We start from the raw sequence: 20,620 nt of genomic DNA, 5'->3' as shown, positions 1-20,620 counted from the left end.
CAGGAGGTGGAGACAGTTTCGAATAGCTCATTTTGACCTGAGGATTGGAAAGTGGGAGAGGAAGAGGAATCCAAGGAGTGAAAGATGTCAAACTTTGGATTAGACTGGCAGTAGGGTAGAGGTGGCTCTGAAATGATTGGTTGTGTGATGTTGGGCAGAGTGTTTGGAATTGGGGCGGAAAGACTGGTGGCCAGGAAGCAGGATTCTTGGTTTTGAGCTGTGATCAGGAGCTGATGGAAGAACAGGTTTGGATCCGATGATGAAGGGATGTGAGGTTGCTGAGTGTAAGGCATCATAGGGACTTTTACTGTGCTGTCCTTGGGAGCGCTGTGGCAGGGTGAGCAGAAGGTAGGCAGTGCAGACATTGTAGATGTCCCCCTGGCTCACTGTCCGGACTCAGCCACTTTGCTGTGAGGAGTCACCCGGGTTGACAGCAATGCCTGAGGTCAGGAGGCTGCATCATACCTGCCTGCCACCTTGGAAACCAGAAGGCCACATAGACTGCAGCTTCAAGAAATTTCAGCAATTTGAAACTGTCTGTGAGGAGTTGAAAACTTATGGCTGTGTTTTCTCTGATTATGTTAGTGTGTTCCTGAGTTACGTAAGGAGCATTGTGGAAATGATTTGGAATGATCTCCCTGATGTAGTGAAAAATGCAATGAGCAGAACTTCTTATAATGTACGACTGTTTATTTCAGGAAACTGGGGAGTGAATATTTATGTATGTTTACTTTTTACTTATAGATTATATTTGGAAACACAAAGTAGAAAGTAGGGGCTATGGTCTCTTCTGGCAAGGAAACTTTAAATTTATTTGGTTTTCTATAGGTTGGAAAGTTATAGTTCTGTGTCCTGTTCATAGACTTAGGGACTGGCACTAGCCATTCACAGCAGATACCAAGCAGTATGCCGTACTGGCACATGCCAGCTAACTATGTTCTCTGTCCTCATGGTTCAAAAATTGAAGGCAGTTTAAAAGTATAGACTGAGCTGTGCCCAGTGGTACACACATGTAATTCCAGTCATTGTGGAAGCTACGGCAGGACGGTCTCAAGGTTTAGTCCAATGTCAGCAACTCATGTGGACCTTCTCTGAAACAGTACTGAGCGTTATGGAAAGGACTGCAGTAGAAAGGCGAGAAAAAAGAATGTAGATTGAAAGGTCTCCCATTCCTTAAGCAGGGGGAATCTTTACTCTTTTAAGTTTTCAACTTCTTACATTTTGAGTGTATAATCTCTGGCATAAAAGAAAAAAATGAGGAAGGAAAGAAGGAAATTCCATTGTCTGAGACGGCTGGGGAAGGGACAGTGAGATGAATTTGAGGTCCTGAGATTGCTGAGGAAGGGCTGGCGTGTGTGTGTGTGAGGTGAAGGGCAGATGGAGCTGGGTGAGTGCCTGTGCTTCCCTGAGGCCTGGAAGGTTCGTGTGTCTAATGCAGAGCTGGTGCCTCCTCCTCCTACCAATTCCCCAAGTGAGGCCCAGCATGGCCAGTGTGTGGAGAGTGTTTTTGTTGTTGTTGTTATTTGGTAGCAGGGATTGAACCCATGGAGGTTTATCCACTGAGTCATATCCCCAACCTTTTTAATTTTGTTTTGAGATCGATTCTGACCAAGTTGCTGAGGCTGGATTTGTACTTGTGATGTCCCTGCCTCCCCTTCTGGAGGTGCTGGCAGTCTGTGTGATTTAATGTTCTGATTTAATCTGTCATCATTGAACATGAGATTAAACTGTAACAACTGTAAACCTTCTGAGCCCATGTGATGAGCATTCATTAGAACAGTGTGTATACTGCATTTTTTGGATTTGCTTTTTCACTTTCTTTCAGGATTTTAAGGATTCTCTCCACTGGTATGTTTCCCTGATATACTGATTATTAAAGTAACTCATTGCATTGTGTAGAACACAAGAAATGTAGAAAATGAGAAATAGGCTATAGTTGTGGCTCAGTGGTGGGGCACTTGCCTGTAGGTGTGTATAGGGCACTGAGTTTGATTCTCAGCATGACGTAGAAATAAATAAATGAAATGAAGGTCCACTGAGAACTAAAATATAAAAATAATTGTGGTAAAATTGTAAGGAGAACCAAGGTGTGATGGCAAACACCAATAATTCCAGTTCCTTGGGAGGCTGAGGCAGGAGGATCTCAAGTTTGAGGTCAGCCTCTGTAATGTTCCAGACCCTGTCTCCAAATTAAAAAACAGAAAGGACTGGGCACCTAGCTCCAAGGTAGAGTAACCCTGGAATCAGTTTCTGGTACTGCGGATAGAAAAAGAAAAGAATGGGGAAAATGTTGATAATTTCCTTTCAACAGAAATATTACCTTTACAAAGAAGTAGGAGGAGTACAAAGCATGGCTTTGAATAGAGACCCAGTCTCTGCCGAGCTCTGCAGACACTACTATAAGGTCTAGCAGTTCCTCACAGCATGTTTAACCAAAGCCCTGGGTGCAACACCATCGAACATCCCGTGAAACATCCTCCAGTGCATCCCTCAAATTTTTGTACGTTTGAATGACATCACAGTCAATACACGGCAACACTAAACATTTTTATTTCTCTCAACTAAATACAGTAAATATAACTGTGAAAAAGTGAGGTTGTGTCAGAAGTTTGTACTCTCCACAGAGAGGCTCAGCCAGCAAGCTTCCGTGGCCTTTGTCTCTTTTCAGTGTGCTTGGAGCCTCCAATTTTCGGGCCAGGGCAACCCAACGCTTTTTCTGCCTCTGATGGTGCTCGGCGTTTCTTGGGAGCCCCTCTAGCTCTCTGATTGGACTTCTCTGCTGGCTTCTCTGCTGGCTTCTCTGCTGGCCTCTCTATTTTGTCCTTGGCTGGAGTGGCCAAGGGAGCGTCCCCATAGAGCCGATAGCCACCAACCAGGCAGTATGTCTCCCCATGCCAGCCCACCTGGGTTTCTGCACATCCTTGGTAGAGGACATGGTAGTATGCAGGTGTAGGAGACGCGGGAGGCACCGCTGCTGGAAGGAAACCCACAACCCATCAGTCACTTCCGCCTTATGCACTTTGCCACCAGCACCTCCCTCTCCAGTTTCTTCCTGTTCTGACTGAAGCCCTCTTATCTGCTTGGCATCCAAAACACAGCCTTTGCCTGTCACCTCCCTGGATGTTTCCTCTCTCCTCCAGAGATGCTTTCTGTAAAGTACGTGAGTTCTTGGAGCCAATGGAATCAGGTAGAGCACAGTCAGACCTCAAAATGATCACCAACAGCACTCCCTCAATCTACCATTCTACAACGAATACAAATTTCTTAAGACCTGTCATTTCTGAGGCTTTAAGGGAAACAATTTTCAATTTTGAAATACAGGGTCTAATATAAACTGTTTTAAAACCCCTGTGATATTGGCAGCTTCTGTTGGGATCCATTGATAGAGGCAGTTTGAACCGCACCAAATTCTAGCCTGGTTTTTATGGATTTTTCTAAGGCCTTTCTTGTTTTGAGATGGTGTTTTGCTCTGTTTCCTCAGACTGTCCTGGAACTCTTGAGCTGAAGCAATCCTCCTGCCTCAGCCTCCTCAGTAGCTGGCACTATGGTTGCACACCAGTGTGTCCAGCCCTACCACTTTCTGCAGGCCGTATTCTGGGACAGAGGGATCCAGAGATCTAGGTCCACATTCTGGGTGCCAAGGTCAGGCCCAATAGCCTTCTTCCCTCCACTTCCTGAGACATCATTTCCTCAGACCTCCAGTCTGACTAGCACTTGCTCTGTCCCCCTGGCTCTTCTGTTCTTCCCAGCTGCATGGCACCACCCTGTCCCTCAGCAGATCAGACTGGGCCGTGTGGGAGGGGCCCGAGTGTGTGTATCCCTGACAGTGTGGTAAAGGTGTCTGTGTCTGAAGGTGAGGTTGATGAGAGGCCAAGAGCTCTTCCTCAAAGTGCTCCATCATTTGATAATGAAAGCGCAGCACGCTTTTGTAAGCGTCTTATGAAGGAAGGATGTGGAGAAAGCCTCCTTTCTGATTTGGTGATGGGAGTCTCACCTTTTGGCTAAGGTTTCACTCTGTTCCCCACCCAGATCCTTGAGCCCAACTCCTGGGCTCAGGAAAGTAACTGGGACCGTAGATGAGTAGCAGTGTACTGGGCTCTGAAGGAAGCATCTAGGGAGTCTGAAGGGGAAGGCTGGATTGACAGAGATCAGGACCTTTGTGAACACTTGCCCTGAGCAGTGAGCACAAGCACTGTGGGTCCTTGAGGGAGCAGCGGACCTGTGGTCTCACTCATGGCCATGGAAGTCCTGAGGAGTGATGGGCCAGCCCAAAAGGAACATGTGGCCATCTAGTGAGGTTGTGTATTTACCAAGGGCTCCATTACAGATGCCTGGCCTAGGCCTACCTGCCGCACTGCTCCCCCATGACACGGAAGACAAGTTGGACTGTGTATAAAATATCCGGTCAGACATTCTCTCTTGAGCAGCCAGACTCGCTGGTGTCTTGTAGAGAACTGGTAGGGAAGATTCCTAGCTACACTGCCATGGAAACTGTTGCTTGTGATGTCATCACGACCCACTGAGGTCATGGAAGGAATGGGTGACCTGAGGGGTAGGCGTCAGACCCTTGGTGTTTTATGGAAAGCATGGTGAAAGTAGAGAACTCTGCCTGGGCCTTCCCTTCTGGCCTCGCCACCCATATGCTAGACATATAACCACTGTCTGTGGAGCACAACTGGTGGTTGGGACAGCCCATGACCCCAGTGAACCAAGAGAAACTTAAATTCTGAGACTGACCTGAGCATCATGAATCAACACACAGACAGCTAGTTTGCATGACCCTGACCCTAAGCATTAAACTGGTGGAGGGGCAGTGATGTGAGTGGATTGGGGGTCAGGGACCTCTCCTTAGTCGTGGACCTGAACATAGGTTAATATTCGGGCTTGGCGTGGTGTGATCTCTTGACCCAGGAGCCGTATGTGGGATATTTTTCTAGTTTAAAGCCAGCCTCATCAACTTAGTGAGACCCTAAGCAAGTCAGTGAGAGCCTGCCTCTTTAAAAATACAAAAAAGCACCGAGGATGTGCTTCAGTTGTTTTAGTACCCCTGTTTTAAATCCCTAGTGTACAAAAGAAGGGAACAAAAATTTGGACATGGGAAAAATATTTCAATTGGACACATATGGAAAGATACGCTCATCTTGACCTCCTCCTGCCCCAGAGAGTAATAATTTGATGGGTTAGAGATGTGAGGCATTGGGTTTCATCGTGGGAACCATCAAGAAAACAAGAAAAGAATAGCACCCTCATGTTTTTACAAGTGAGCTCTGAAAAGGAGGCTTACGGGCCTACCCAGGGTTGCACAGGTAGGTCAGAGGTGTTCTGTTCAACAGTGGGGTTTCTTGTGCATGTTGGGGCTCCAGATTTATAACTGATAGGACAGACTTGTCACATTTCAAAATGGTGGAGACTGGCAAGGCTGTTAAAGGTGCTCCAAGGCCAAAGGAATTCTCCACTGACTGTAGAAAGTAGGAACGACAGGTCCAATTTAACCTAAAATTTGAGATGCGTTATGTCAATATGACATTACAAAATGAGTACATTATCTTTTCAGTCCCCTGTTTTCACAAAAGGCTAAGAGGCTCTGTGTGGGTATGTAGGCCTGCAGTCCCAGCTTTGGAGAAGTCTTAGACAGGAGGACCACAGTTTGAGGCCAGTCTCAGCATCTTAGTGAGACCCTAGATAAAAATAAAATGGAGTGAGGATATAGGGCAATGGTAATGCTCCTGTGGGTTCCATTCCCAGTACTACAAGTAAGTAGTTCAAAGAGGGAGAGAGCTGGGATATAGCTCAGAGGTGGAGAGCCCCTGGGGTTTAATCTTTATTACTGAAAGAAAATTGGAAAGAAGGAAATAAAAGATGGGAAGGAAGGAAGGAAAGGATGGATGGAGGGAGAGAGGGAGGGAGAGAGAAAGGAAACAATGAGAAAGAGAGAGGGAAAGAAAGGAAGGAAGGAAGGAAGGAAGGAAGGGAAGAATGGTCTGAAGGGGAAGAAAGAAAGAAAGAGAAGGCAAACAATTGGATTGGGGATGTAATTAAATGGTATAGAGCTAGCCCTCCATACACTGCAACAAAAGAAAATAAACTCAACTGACTCTTTGTCCTACATGTGGCATTTTGGGATGTGAATCATCAAATAAAATAAAGTGTGGCCCAATGGTAATACTTGTTAAGGCAATCCATTAAAACATTATTTATTGCTAGAAATGAAATGGCAGAAAATAAAAATCTGTTTTATTCTCAACAGTATATGCTACTTTGGTCCAATGCTTCATTATTCCAATACTGGCCAGTAGCTCTTTCAAGCCACAAGCAGCTCACCAGGCCCTGAAAGGCATTAAGAACAGCCTAGGTGACAAGTTTGTTCACCCATGCAGTACACCAGGAAAGATCCCTTATCCAGAATCACATTTGAGTGAGGCGAAATCAAGCTTGCTGAGGCAAAGACTGTCTCCCAGAGGATGCCAGTCCTGGAAGGCTTTTCCTTCTGCAAGCTGCCAGTTCAATCTTCTGCACCAGGCTCACATCCCAGGGATGGGTCACAAGCTGACAAGCGCTCCTGGCACCTGGCACCTGGCTCCCAAGCCGGCCCACCTCCCTGTTCTGTGGATGTATCTTGCAGGGTGAGGGTAAAATCATACTTCAGAACCAGAGGCTATGTCTGTGCAGAGCAGTATGTCTTGGGATCCCTTGTGGAAGCATTGGACGATAGCTGCCCTCACTGAGACTGGCATTTGTCTCTGAAGCCTTGGGGTTTGATTTTGTGGTCATCCAGAACATGTCCCAGCCAGCTGACAGTGCTGGGCTATTACAGAACACCAGGACAGTTCCTGAGGTCGCCGACTCATCTTCTTTGTCATGCTGCTTGAGGATCTTCACCAATTCTACTGCCACCGCTTCTCCCTTCAACCTCATAAATGTTTGTGTGACATGACACATGACACAGTGGAGGTGAGAAGTGGTGATGGTGGTGAGAGATCGTGGGCTCCACACTTTACTCCACAATTTCTGAGTCTCATGATGGGTACCAGTCTCAGCACTTTAGGGAGACCTTGTCTCAAAAAGAATGGGGGAAAACTCGGGTGTAGATCAGTAGTAGAATACTTTCCTAGCCAGTGTGAGTTACTTGGTTTGATCCTGAGCAACACATTGAAATAAAAAAGCAATATATAAATAAATTAATTAATAAAATAAAATAATATTCAATAAAAAACAAAATAAAGGTATTGTGTTTATTTAACACTAAAAAATGATTATATTAAACAAAAAAGAATGGGGGGTTTTGGTAAAGGACCCTAAAACACAAACAAAAGAAGTATAAATTGAAAAATCTCTTGTTTCTAAAGGAAGGGGAATATTTTCTTTTTTTGTAAAATATATTCTTAGCTGTTAATGTGTCTTGTTTTATTTTGTATATGTGGTGCTGAGTATTGAATCCAGGGCCTCATACATGCCAGGCTACTGTTCCCCCACCGAGCTACCATTGAAGTCCGTATCTTCTTATAATAGTCATCTTTGAAAGTTAATGATGGGAGTAGCTAGTGTTGAGCTGCATTAAGAAGGATACATCTGGGGCTGGGGAGATAGCTCAGTCGGTAGAATGCTTGCCTTGTATGCACAAGGCCATGGGTTCGATCCCCAGCACCCAAAGGAAAAAAAAAAAAAAAAAGAAGGATACATCAGATAGAGACAGGGACTCACTGTGTTGCCTAGCACTTCAATACTGCTGAGGCTGGCTTTGAACCTTGAATAATCCTTGCCTCAACTTGCCAGTCTTCTGGTCCTACAGGTTTGGGCCACTGTGCCCCACCATCCCCAACCCTTTTTATTTTTTTATTTGAAGATACGACTTGCTAAGTTGTTTAGGGTGACCTCAGGCTTGCAGTTCATCTACTTCAGCCTTCCATGTGGCTGGGAGTACAGGCATGCACCGCTACGAACAGTAAGGTAGAGTTTTAGCAGCCTCATTTTCTAGGTGGGAAAGGTGAGCTGTGGGCAGGCAGAGAAACAAGTGATGCCCTCCTGGGCAGGAAAGGTGGGTTCCCTTAAGTCCCTCCACGTCTGCTCCTTTCTCCAGGAAAGCCTCAGTTTCCTCACATCCATCTGTTTGTTCAGACATCCTCTGCTGGTCAGCACTGGTGCTGTTCATATGCTGGGGCATTCGATAGCTGACGGGAGAAGTGTGCAGTCACATGTGCTGGCATAAGCAAACATGGGTTGCAGGGGCACCAGTCCTGGGAGCCATTCTGACCAAGGAAACATCTGCACAGCATGTATGATCTGACATTTGTCCTCAAGTTCAGACTTGCCATCTCTTTGGCTCAGTGTGGCCACCTCAGGTGTGAGGTTGTCAAGGTGCTTTTGTAATAGTACGTAGTTGGCTGGCACACACCCCCAGAAGTCCTGCCTCCTTCCGTTCCATGGCTGCCACAAGCTGGCTTACCCTGTGAAGGGACCATCTGAGCCCTCACCGATTCCAAGTGGGACTGAACATCCAGCTGTACTTGAGAAGCCCTTTTTTTTTTTTTTTTCCTTAAAAGAAAATTGCAAACATATAAAATGAAAGTAGAGAGAAGGGCTTGGAGTGTAACTCAGTAGTAGAACAGGTGGAGTGCGTGTCTACCATGCGCAGGTCCTGGGTTGAATACCGAAAACCGCACAAAAAAAAAAAAAAAAGAAAGAAAGAAAGAAAAAGAAAACCCAGCAACAACGACAACAAAATACCCAACTATCATACATTTATGACTCTAAAATAATGTACAGTGTTTATTTTCATAAATCATGAAGTTCAAATATCCCCACTTGTCCAATATTTAAATAATAGATTTATTTGAATTAGAATTTTAATAGGTATGTTATGGTTCAGTCTCTAGGTTCCTCTTTCCTCTTTTATCTTTCTCATAATTTATTTTTTGAAAAAAAATCATGTCTTTAGCATATGTTTCAAAAAATATTTTTAGTTGTATTTGTACTGTTATTTGTTTATATGTGGTGCTGAGATTCGAACCCAGTGCCTCCCAATGCTAGTCTAGCACTGTGTGACTGAGCCACACTCCTAGCCCCTGAGTTTTTTTTTCAGTTTCTCACTTTCCTGATTGCATCCCATGGTGTCATTGAACACGTTCCTCTACCCCTTGTTTTTCCTATAAACTGGTATCTGTTGGAAGACTTTATTTATTTATTTAGAGATAGGGTCTTGTTATGTTGCTCATGCTGGCCTCCAAATTATGGGCTGCTCTGTGGACAGGTCTGGGACACAGGCCTAACCTTGTGCTATTCCTTCTCTGTGGACTGCCCCAACCCCCCTTCTCCAGGAACAACTGTCACCTTAACTGCTGAGATAGACATTCCGCTGGTAACCGCCAGCACTTTACTGCCAAGGCTCACAGGAGGCAGAGTGATCTTTCTAGTATCTTCATCAGATTTCTTCACCACCCTGTGCAAATCTATCCTCTAATTTCCCCTCACACCTAAAACAAGAGCCACACTCCTCACTATTGCTGATGTGGCCCACTGGGGTCCCACTCACACCCACTTCTCCAACCACAACTTTCCTGCTTCTCAAGCTTTCCTTCCTGGCCACACTAGCCATTCTTCTGCTCCTGCAGTCGGTCAGTCTCATTTCTACCTCAGGGTCTTTACCTGTGCTCTTTGGTCCAGGAATGCTCTCTCTTCAGCTCCTCCCCTGACTCTCTCACTTGCCTCTCTGCAGAAATGCTCTCTCCTTAAAGAAGCCTTCTCTGATTATCTGGTTTTATGTAGTATTCATCACTCCATGCTGTTATTTTCCTTTTCTTAGACAATGGAACTTCAAAAAATATTATTTAGATGTTGATGGGCATTTATTGTATTTATATGCCCTGCTGAAAATCAAACCCAGTGTCCCACACATGCTAGGTAAGCGCTGTACCACTTATCCACAAACCAGGCCTCTTTTCATTTGTTTTATGACTATTATGATTACTTGAATTTTAAAAAATTTTTGTTTATTGCTGGGGGTGAAACAGAGGAACTTGCACACACTAGGCAAGCACTCTTATCACTGAGCTACACCCCAGGCCCCTGACATTATACCATATCCTTGTCTCACCCTTTGTTGATGGTGCTTGATAAGAGGAGCTAGGTTCATCTCCCTCAATAATATCTTCTAAACACCTAGCACCGTACTTGGGATGTAAGAGGTGCTCAATAAAGAGTTGTTGAATAAATGGATAGCTGGATGGGTGGACCGTAGATGGACCAGTGTCATCTTCTCATTCTGGCCCCTCTTCTCACACACACGTACTCCACTTACACATGGAAGCACTCATCAGATGTTCATTTGGTTCTGGTAATGGAGCCCCATTAGCTTCATGCACACTAAAGCACATGCTTTCCAAGAGCTACACCCTCAGTCTGCGGCGCTCATTTGTTGATGAAGTGACCTGGGTCTTGACCTAGTTGAACTAGGCATCACTGAAGAAGTTATCAATTAGAAACTGTACCCGAGAGTCCCTTTTGAAGGTAGAAGGCCTGAGAAGACCAGGTCTCCATGTAGGAATGCACTTGAAGTGAAATGGGGGGCTTGAAGGCTGACCTTAGACAAGCTGAAATTCAAGTCAAACACTGTTACAGAAGAATTTGTTGAGGAGTATGGGGTGTCTTGGGGCCCTAAGGGGCTAGGAGTAAAGGAGAATGTGGGGCTCAGGGAGGCATTGCTGCCTTTCCCCATACCATTCCTGCTGCAGGTAGCTACTGTGCCTGCAGAGACCACAGGCAGGAGGCTCACTGGATAAACACTGCTTTGAGTTTCAGGAAGCCTTCCCCTCCTGGATTGTGCTGATGTTTCTGTCAGTGACTCAGGGTGGATCTTTTGGGTGGATCAGGTCCCTGCTAGGTCACTTTCCCTCTCTTTTCACTTGCCTCTTCATGTGCTACAGAGTGCAGTTCTTTTCTGTGCAAGGCAGGACTGCAGAGGATTGAACAGGGGAAAGCCAGGTCTTCTTGAAGACCAGCTTCAGCCATGGCAAGTCATTACTACCCACTGAGGTCATGGAAGGAATGGGTGATTTGAGGGATAGGCGTCAGACCCTTAGCGTTTTATGGAAAGCAGGGTGAAAGTAGAGAACTCTACCTGGGCCTTCCCTTCTGGCCTCTCCACCCATATTCTAGACAAATAACCACTGTCTGTGGAGCACAGCTGGTGGTTGGGACAGCCCATGACCACAGGGTACCAAGATTGTGAGAAACCAGAATTCTGAAACTGATCACACAGTCATGATTAAACACAGAGACAGCTAGTTTGCATGGCCCTGACCCTAAACATTTAACTGTTAGAGAGGAAGAGATCTGAATGTATTAGGTCAGGGAATGCTTCTTGCAAGTGGGTCTGAAGTTTAGATTTGAACTTGTGCACAGAATAAAAGAAAGACAGGCCGTTCTTGATCTCTATATGCCCCTAAGATAAATCCTTTGATGAGATGGAGATGTGGCTCAGCGACAAGTTTTTGCCTAATATACATGAAGTTCTTGGTTTGATTCTGGTCAAAACATACATACACACACACAGAAGGAAAAAAATTCTTTGCACCTGCAGTTTTTACAAGTGAGGTCTCAAAAGGAGACTAAAGGAGCTACCCAAGATATGCAGAGGTGTTCTGTTCAACAAAAGGGTTTCATATTGTTGGAGGTCCAGATGTATAGCTGAGAGAATGAATTTGTCACATTTCTAGGTGATGGACAGCCTTCCGGCTGTTAGAGGTTCTCCAAAGAAGAATGCAGGTCTCCAGTGATTTTACAAAGCAAAAATGATAGGCATATTTTAGCATAAAATTTAAAACATGTTTATGCACTACTAACATAATACAAAATAACATTATCCTTTCACTACCCTTTCATCAAAACGGGAAACCAACCATGTGTTTTGATGCTAGCCTGTAATCCCAACCATTCAGGAGGCCTAGAAAGAAGGACCACAAGTATGAGGCCAGTCTCATCATCGCAGCAAGACCCTGTTTCAAAATAAAAATAAAAGGGCAGAGGATGTAGCTCAGTGGTGACGCACCCCTGGGTTCAATCCCCATTACCAGAAATAAGTTATAAAAAAAAGAGGGCAGGGATGTAGCCCAATGTAGAGTGCCCCTGGGTTCAAACTTTGGAACTGTAAAACAAAACAAAACAGAATAAAACAAAACAACAAAAAACAATAGGTCTGGGATGTAGCATAGTGGTAGGGAGCTTGCTATCCACATTACTGCAAAAAAAGAAAATAAAGTCAACGGGATCTTTGTCCTACTGGTGGCAGTTGGGAGTATGCATTATCGGAACACAGTGAGGTCTGCCACAATGATGATTATTGTGATGGCAGCCCATGAAAGCTTTATTTATTGCTAGAAATGACAACATGACTAAAACCAAAATCTATTTTATTTTTCACATTTTATGTGAAAGAGTATGCTGCTTTGGTCCAATGCTCCATTACTCCAATACTGGCCAGTAGCTCATCTTCCAAATCACTACCAGCTCACCAGGCCCTGAGAGGTATTAAGGGCAGCCTAGGTGACAAGTGTGTTCACACTCCCAGGACACCAGGAAAGATCCCTAATTCAGAATCACATTTGACTGAGCCAGAATCAAGATTCCTGAGGCTATAGCTGTCTCCCAGAGGATTCCAGTCCTGGAAGGCTTCTCCTTCTACAAGCTGCCAGTTCAATCTTCTGCACTAGGCTCACATCCCACGGGTGGGTCACAAAGCTGACAAGTGCACCTGGCACCTGTCTCCCAAGCCAGCTCACCCTCCCTGCTCTGTGGATGTAATCTTGCAGGGTGAGGGAAAATCATAATTGACAACCAGCTCCACATGGGTGCTGTGTAGGCCCCGAGAGGCTATGTCTGTGCAGAGCAGTATGTCTTGGGATCCCTTCTGGCAGCACTGGAAGATGCCTGCCCTCATCGAGGCTGGCATTTGTCCCTGAAGCCTTAGGATTTGATTTTGGGGTCATCAAGAATATATCCCAGGCAGTTGACAGTGCTGGAGCTGTTACAGAACACCAGGACAGTTCCTGAGGCTGCAGGCTTCTCTTCTTTGTCACACTGCTTGAGGATCTGCAGCAACTCTGCCACCATCTCTGCTCCCTTCAGCCTCTGAAATGTTTGACTGACATGAGGCATGATGCAGTGGAACTGTGAAGTGGTGATGGTGGTGAGAGATCCTGGGCTCCCCACTTTACTCAACAACTGGCTCACCCCTTCAGGAAATGTGGCTCCCACCAGCACTAACTGAGCTTTGGGATTAAAGGGGTATTCTAAGTCAGCTGGGTCTGGGGCTATATGGCTCTTTTCCAAGATGTAGTGGACCAGGTCTAGGAAGCTTTCATCCAGACGCGAGTCTGCCTCATCCAACACCATGAAAGAGAGTTGCTCCAGGCTCATCAGTTGACTCTTCAGGGCCTTCCACAGAGCCCTCGGAGTGGCAACTAGAATATGTGCTGAAGGCTGTTTGGACAGTTGCAGCCTAATTTTATGCATCCATGGCCTCCCCCTAGCTCCTGCACCTGCAGGCCCAAGGAGCTGCCCAGCGATTGGGCCACAGCCTGTACCTGTTCCGCTAATTCTCGGGAAGGCCCAAGGACCAGACCCCTGGAGCAGGTACAAGGTGGATGTCCAGAACCAGACGACCAAGGATCCGTTGCAGCAGTGGAAGTAGATAGCTTAGAGTCTTGCCACTGCCAGTTTCCGCAGCGCTAAGGAGGTGGCGGCCGCGAAGCAGCGGGGATATAGTGCCCAACTGCACGGTGGTGGGTCGAACGACTTCAGGAGCAGCATCATGCAGTGCGCACAGCACCCGGGGCTCCAGACCCAGGTCCGCAAGCTGCCCTGGGATGAGAGGTGTCGCAGCGCTGGCACGTCCAGTTTTGTGAGCTCTATGGAGAAATAGTCCCCATGCGCGCGCCTGTATCTCCAACCACGCGAGGTGGGCATTGAGCACTCCCAATGTCCCAGCGTGAGGCACGCTGGCTGGTTCACCTCTGGCCGCCAGGCGGAGCGGGGCAATGGTCCTGGTCTCACTAAAATTCTCAGAGTGTAGTGGTAAAGATAAAGTTACACTTCGGAAGTCATCAGCTATGTGGCTTATGTTATATAGGCCTAGTCAGGAAGAATATTTGGCTGAGATTTAGATATTGAAGGTGTAAAACAAAAGAACTACACTGGTCATACTTCTTGAAAATGGGTGTTAGATTTTGTAGTCTGAAGTTCCGGGGTGGGAGATAAGGTAAATGTTTGTGGATTGATTACATGGGAAATTCTTAACAATTGGAAAATGTGATTTAGTGCCAGCAATACAGGGGGCCCTTCCTAACCTCAGGATGCATTTCTGAAGATTCAATCAACTGTGGATTCAAAATATTCTGGGGAAAAATGTATCTGGGAGTAGAGAGATATTGCAGTTCGGAGAGCTTTTACATAACAGGATGCCTTGGGTTCAGTAAACAAGAAAACAAACACCAAAACCAGATATAATTTGTTAGTATTGCACATAAGAGACCTTTTGTTTTGGTGGGGAAGCCTTGAACCAAGAACCTCACACATGATAGGCAAGCACTCTAGTACTACCAATCTACATCCTCTACCCTTTTTAAATTTCATGGTCTGACAGGATTTTATTACGTTTCCCAGACTTTCCTTCAACTTGCAATCCTTCTATCTCAACCTCCCAAATAGCTGGAATTATAGGTGTGTGACTCCCTGCTCAGCTTCTATACTACTTATTATGATTCTAAAAACTCAGAGCTCACTGTTTCTTATCTGAATAGCTCCTTGGATGTCTGACCTGACGAGTTTCATCCATTTCCATGTATCATTGTTCCTCAGGTATAAAATAAAGAATTGCTTTGCACCAAACCAGATGAGATAATTGAAGGAATATCAGAAAAGAGTGGTACTTATGTATGTTTGTATGTGTATTTAAATTGTGTTCAACTTTTCAGGGTAGGGTTAGCTGATTAGGTATGCATGTGCTTTCTCATTATGCTGGAGCCTTTATAATTACCTCAAAATCTCATAGGGGTTGGATTTTGTCTAAGTCTTTGCCTGCCCATTGTCCCTAATTTCTTGTCACATCCTCAGACAATGCCTAATGTCCCTCTCTTCCTAGAGTACACAGCATACATTGAGTATCCTCTAATTGTCATTGAAATACATGGTTTATAATTAGTGCTTCAGAAATATGAAAGTTTCACTTATTTTAAAAAATAGTGAACTCCTAGGAGCAGGAGCTTGGTATGTCCTTGGATCTCAGTCATTTTTCATGTATTCATTTTAGAAGTATTTTCTCCTGGGTGTGATGGTGCACATCTGTAATCCCATCAGCTTTGGCTGGATGTAGGAGGATCACAAGTTCAACACCAGCCTTAGCAACACAGCAAGGCTCTGAGCAACTCAGAAAGACCCCGTCTCAAATAAAATATAAAAAGGACTGGGGATGTGTGTCAGTGGTTAAGTTCCCCTGGGTTCAAGGTTCAGTTTCCAGTACCAAAATAAATAGATAAATAAATAAGTAAAAAAAAAAAAATGATTTTCTGAGAGCTATGCATGTGTCAGGCACTGTTAGAAGACTGAGTTGTCAAAATTCCTGTTCTTTTTCATCTTCTTGCCTAATAAGGTAATGATTACATTATTATTTTGGAGTAAACTTGTTTTATTTTTCTACCTACCTATGTACCTACCAACTTTCGGTGCTGAGGATCCAACCCGAGGCATTGTGCATGCCAAATTGTAGGCAACTGCTGTGTCCCTGAGTCACTCTCCTAGTTCAGGTAGAGTTGAGGTACTTTTGCAGATCACCAGTAGTTAGCTGATATTGTAAGCCATGTGAGTCAATAAGTTTACATGGGAATAAGAAGGAAGGGGCCCAAGACTAAGTAGAAACCCTCATAAGTGAAGTTGACTTCTCAGCAGTGGACAGAGAGGCTGAGGGAAACCAGGAGTGCTAGGTCAGGGAAGCCAAAGAGGGGAAGAAATTCAAGGAAGAGGGAGGACTCCACTGTGTCACTTGCTATGATTATAAAAGATGTAGTCAGGTAAGTATCTAGTAGATTGAGTAACTTTCAGGTCATTGGTGTCTTTTGTCAGCATAGTGAGGCAGAGTGGCAGAGGTGGAAGCTGGGATGAAGGGGCCCAAGGAGTAGAAAGCAAGTGGAACAGTATCAGTAAGTGAGCAGAGCACACTAGGAAAGCTTTGTGAGTTTTTAGAGGAGGCCATGATTGTTAGAATGAAGTACCAACAGTAGTTACCACTTAGATATAGGATTTTGGTTTTCTTCTTGTTCCTGTTAGCACTTCAAAATATTCCTAGAATGTGAGCCCGTCTCACCACCTTCACTGCGGCTCCCTGGTCCAAACTTCCATCATCTCTCACACTGACTACTGAATTGCCTTCTAACTGGACTCCCTGTGATCACTCTTGTCCCCCACAGTTTGCTGTTATCAGAGCAGTCAGCATGATAGGCAAGAACATGTCAGCTGATGCCTCTCCTCCACTTAGAGCCCTTCCTGGCTCACCTACTCGCTCTTACCTTCTTACTGCGGTTATAGCGTGCATCTTACTTTCCTTACTATCCCTTGTCTTCTCTGTGGCCCAGTCATGTCCTCTTCCTTGCCATTCCTCCAACATATCAGATAAGGTCCTTCCTTAGGAGAATCACACACTGTTACCTCTGCTATGCATTGTTCCCTTAGCGTCCAACTTAGCTAACTCGAATCTTTCTTTCCTTCTTGTCTTCTGGGGCAGGGGTGGTCACTCTGTGGTAGAGTATATATTTTGCATGTGTGAGGCACAGGTTTCAATCCCCAACATTCCCCACCATCCTTGTGTTGATTTCTTTATTAATATTGCAACTCAGTCCCAGCTGGTTTTGAGTGTAGGCAGGAGGTCCGATAGTTCAAAGCCAGCATCAGCAACTTAATGATGCCCCAGACAACTTAAGGGGCGAGACCCTGTCTCAAAATGAAAAATTAAAAGGTGTTAGGTATCTCTGGGTGCAAACCCCAGTACAAAAATTAAAAATAAATAAAAAGAAATTAAACCACAACCCAGCCAAGAGTGGTGGCAAGCTTGCAGTCCCTGCTGATTGGAAGTCTAAGGCATGAGGGTCACTTGAGTTAGAATTTGGAGACCAGCCTGGGCAACATAATGAGACCCTGTCTCCAAAGAGATATAGAAACAAACTAAAGAAGTAAAAATAAGATTTTTGCTTTTTTCTCTTCCAGGCCCTACCAGTTTTCCAATATGCTGTGTAATTATTTGTTTTCTTGTTATGTGTGGTGACTTTTGCCTGCTTACTTCCAGCAGTGAGAGAGTTGTGCTGAGTAGACATTTTTTGTTGTTTTGTGGTCTAATGTATCCCAAGAGACTAGGACAGTGACTGGCACAGATTACGCCCTTAATGAATAGTGGTTAGAGGCATGACTGAGTATGCATACTTGCATGATCAGACAAAAGGAAAGCAAATGACTATGGGTTGGAAGGAAGAAAGAAACGTTTCCCTGGATAACAGAAGGGACTGTTTCCACTTGAATTTGTGACCTTCTTTTCCTTTCTTCAGGTGCAGCAGAGGAGGAATGATCGTGAATAGCGTCTCTCTGTGCTTCCACCACAAACTCATCTTAGCCCCTATGGTTCGGGTGGGCACTCTCCCAGTGCAGCTGCTGGCCCTGGATTATGGAGCTGACATCGTTTACTGTGAGGTAAGTGCTCCTGGTTTCCTGGGAGGGCTTTCCCACAGTGGAGCCTCCTCATTTGGATGCGGGAGTGTTCAGGAGTGGGGGAGGCAGAATGGAAACTGCCCGTACAGGTGTTTACTGAAGGTGGCAGGGGATGAACCGGCAACACCAATGAGCTCTGTGGGCCCTAGTGGAGGCCAGCAGCCTGGGGAGCGCAGGGGTGTCTGGGTTACTGAGATGGGTAGATGAGCATCAAGTTGGGCACTGCCCTGGCCCCCACAGGAGCCCCACAGGAGCATATGTTCAGTTCATCAGTGAATGGACTCAGAGGTTAGGAAGAGGAGAGAAAGGACCAGAAGCAGGCTGAGGAACCCGGACGAAGTTGGGTTTTGGTTGCCATCGGATTTTCTGGTGGTGTTAGCTGGTGGGGCAGTAGATACACTTGCTGAGCCCTCTGGAGAATACTGGGGTTCAGACCCAGGTTCAGAAAGATCTGTGAGAAAAACAGAATTAAAGGAGTAGCTGATGTTGGGTGATGAGGGAATGTGCGCAGGCAGTGCTTCTCATTGAGCATGTTTCAGAGTCAACCTGGAGAGCTTCCCTTAGTCCTGATATGTTGTCCTACTGAGTGTGAAAAGTTTCAGATGCCATTCAGTTATTCTGATCTTACCATCTTTGTTTTTTTTTTTTTCCTATGCTGTAGATGGAACCCAGAGCTCTGTGCACGCTAGGGCTCCACTGCTGAGCTACTTCTCATCTCCCATCCTTTCATTTAAAACCCATTGGGGGTGGGGTTGTGGCTCAGTGGCAGAGCACTTGCCTGGCATGTGTGAGGCACTGGGTTCACGTCTCAGCACCACATGTAAACTAATAACAATAAAGTTCCAACAACAACTAAGAAAATATTTTAAGAAAACCTTTGGGCGTGGGGATAGGGGTGGGATAACTGTGGATATGAAAGGCAATAGGAGGAGTCTTTTTGACGGGATCCTTCTGTGTCTTACCTGTGTCAGTGTCAATATCCTGATAGTGATATTGTGTTACAGTTAAGATGTGGCCATTGGGGAACCTGAGTGAAGGTACCTCCTAGGTTTAGGGTCTCTCAACTTCCACAACTGCATGTGAAGCCCAGTTACCCTCAGATAAAGGTTGTAATTGGAGAGGAACCCACTGTGTAGAGAGAAGGGAGGGCCTGTGAGTGTACTTGGGGAAAACACCCTAATTCCTAGGTGTGATTGTTGGAGGATAGGTGTCAATGTGAGAAGAAAAATGTGAGAAAATATGCAAATTAAAGAGTCTACTGTCAGGGATGCCACAGTCATGTGTGTGAACAACCTGAGACGGCAGAGAGATCAATTGTAAGAAGGCTCTTGGTGGTATATTCGAGAATAAGGTGAGTGGGGACAGCTGCAGAGTTAAGGCTTAAGGATGAACAGCAAACAAGGAGGGAGAAGAAGGACTGCCGGCCACCACAGCAGGGATTTAAGAGGTTAATTGGGGAACAAGTACAGGCAGGTGGCTTGAGGTAAAGGAAGTAGGGTGAAGGGAGTTATTTAGAAAAGACTTGCGTGTTTGAGGAATAGAGGGAGAAGGAGAAGTGAGGGGCTGTAGGGGCGATGGGCCAGGCCGCAGTGCAGTGGAGTCGGTTTGTTGTTTTCCTTTTCTCTTGGAGGGGATAGGGGTTTGTGTATTTATTTTGTGGCAGTGCTGAGGTTGGAACCCAGGACCTTGCATATGCTGGGCAGGCACCCTGTGACTGAACTGTAGCCTCAGCCTAGGCCACAGGATTCTTTTTTTTTTTTTTTTTAATTTTGTTCTTTTTCATTATATAGGAGAATAGAATATATTTTGGCATAAAATACATCCTTGTAGTATAACTTAATTAGGATCCTATTCTTGTTTTGGGGTGCAAGGCGTGTATACTCCTGATTGAACTCAGGGGCATTGGACCACTGAGCCACATCCCCAGCCCTATTTTATATTTTATTAGATACATGGTCTCACTGAGTTGCTTAGTGCCTCACTATTCCTGAGACTGGCTTTGAACTCATGGTTCTCCTGCCTCAGCCTCCCAAGGTACAGGCCTACAGGCTTGTGCCTTCATATCTGGTAAGGATCCTATTCTTGTGGTTGTACGTAATGAGGAGTTACCCTGATTTGTATATTCAAATAAGAGGAGAGGAATGGTATGTGTCTGATTCATTGTACTGTTCTTCCTATTCTCCTTCCCCTGCCTTTCTTTTGATTTCCTTTGTCTGATCCAGGGGTTGTATATCTTCCCTGCCCCACCCAATGTTGTTGTGGGTTAGCATCCACATATCAGAAACAACATTTGGCCTTAGGTGTTTGGGGTTATCTTATTTCACTTAGCATGATAATCTCCAGTTCTCTGCATTACCTAGCAAATACCATATTTTCATTCTTCTTTATGGCTGAGTAATATTCCATTCTGTGCATATACCACATTTTCTTTATCCATTAATTTGTTGAAGTGCACCTAGTTTAACTTTTGTGAATTGAGGTGCTCTAGAGAGTGATGTAGCTGCATCACCGTAGCATGCTGATTTTAAGTCCTTTTGGTGTAGACCGAGGAGTGGAATAACTAGGTCAAGTGGTGGTTAGATTCTAAGTGTTATAAGCAATCTCCATACTACTTTCCATAGTGGTTGCACTAATTTGTAGTCCCACCAACAATATATGTGAGTACCTTTCTCCCCACATCCTGGGCAACATTGATTGTTACCTGTATTCAAGTTGCCATTCTGACTGGAGTGACATAGAACTGGAAGTGTAGTTTCAATTTGCATTTTCAATTTTGCTAGAGATGTTGAACATTTTTTCATATAATTTCTTCCTTTTGTATTTCTTCTTTTCTCAAGTGCCTTTTCAGATCCTTTGCCCATTTATTGATTGGGTTATT

General features: G+C 45.1%; 2 protein-coding genes and 1 pseudogene across 2 annotated transcripts in view; 1 reads left to right on the top strand and 2 right to left on the bottom strand.

The window, feature by feature from the left end:
• Dus2 (dihydrouridine synthase 2) overlaps positions 1 to 20,620 on the top strand; it is a 151,817-nt gene that overhangs the window by 59,593 nt on the left and 71,604 nt on the right. Inside the window, exon 4 of the mRNA XM_047527911.1 lies at positions 17,583 to 17,724. Within this exon, the coding sequence (XP_047383867.1) occupies positions 17,699 to 17,724 (26 nt within the window). The 5' untranslated portion in view covers positions 17,583 to 17,698. The remainder of the gene's footprint in view (positions 1 to 17,582; positions 17,725 to 20,620) is intronic.
• LOC124966562 (DPEP2 neighbor protein-like) lies at positions 2,631 to 4,413 on the bottom strand. Its single transcript, XM_047527920.1, has 3 exons — positions 4,347 to 4,413; positions 2,797 to 2,974; positions 2,631 to 2,754 (listed from the first exon to the last, which is right to left on the bottom strand). Exons 1-3 carry the CDS (start codon positions 4,411 to 4,413, stop codon positions 2,631 to 2,633), a joined length of 369 nt encoding a protein of 122 aa, XP_047383876.1.
• LOC124967051 (probable ATP-dependent RNA helicase DDX28) lies at positions 12,627 to 16,579 on the bottom strand (annotated as a pseudogene).

This window comes from Sciurus carolinensis, chromosome 16, assembly GCF_902686445.1.
Source record: "Sciurus carolinensis chromosome 16, mSciCar1.2, whole genome shotgun sequence".
Taxonomy (NCBI): Eukaryota; Metazoa; Chordata; class Mammalia; order Rodentia; family Sciuridae; genus Sciurus; species Sciurus carolinensis.
Note: the sequence above shows the minus strand (reverse complement) of the source record. Positions and strands in the feature narration are given on the sequence as shown.

What these genes read in the sequence shown, in the direction of transcription:
- LOC124966562 (XM_047527920.1), bottom strand. Translation starts at nt 4,413, where the DNA reads ATGTCTGACCGGATATTTTATACACAGTCCAACTTGTCTTCCGTGTCA. An exon ending in ATGGGGGAGCAGTGCGGCAG is followed by an intron (nt 2,975 to 4,346) that starts GTAGGCCTAGGC and finishes GTTTCCTTCCAG; the next exon opens with CAGCGGTGCCTCCCGCGTCT. An exon ending in ATAGAGAGGCCAGCAGAGAA is followed by an intron (nt 2,755 to 2,796) that starts GCCAGCAGAGAA and finishes TCAGAGAGCTAG; the next exon opens with AGGGGCTCCCAAGAAACGCC.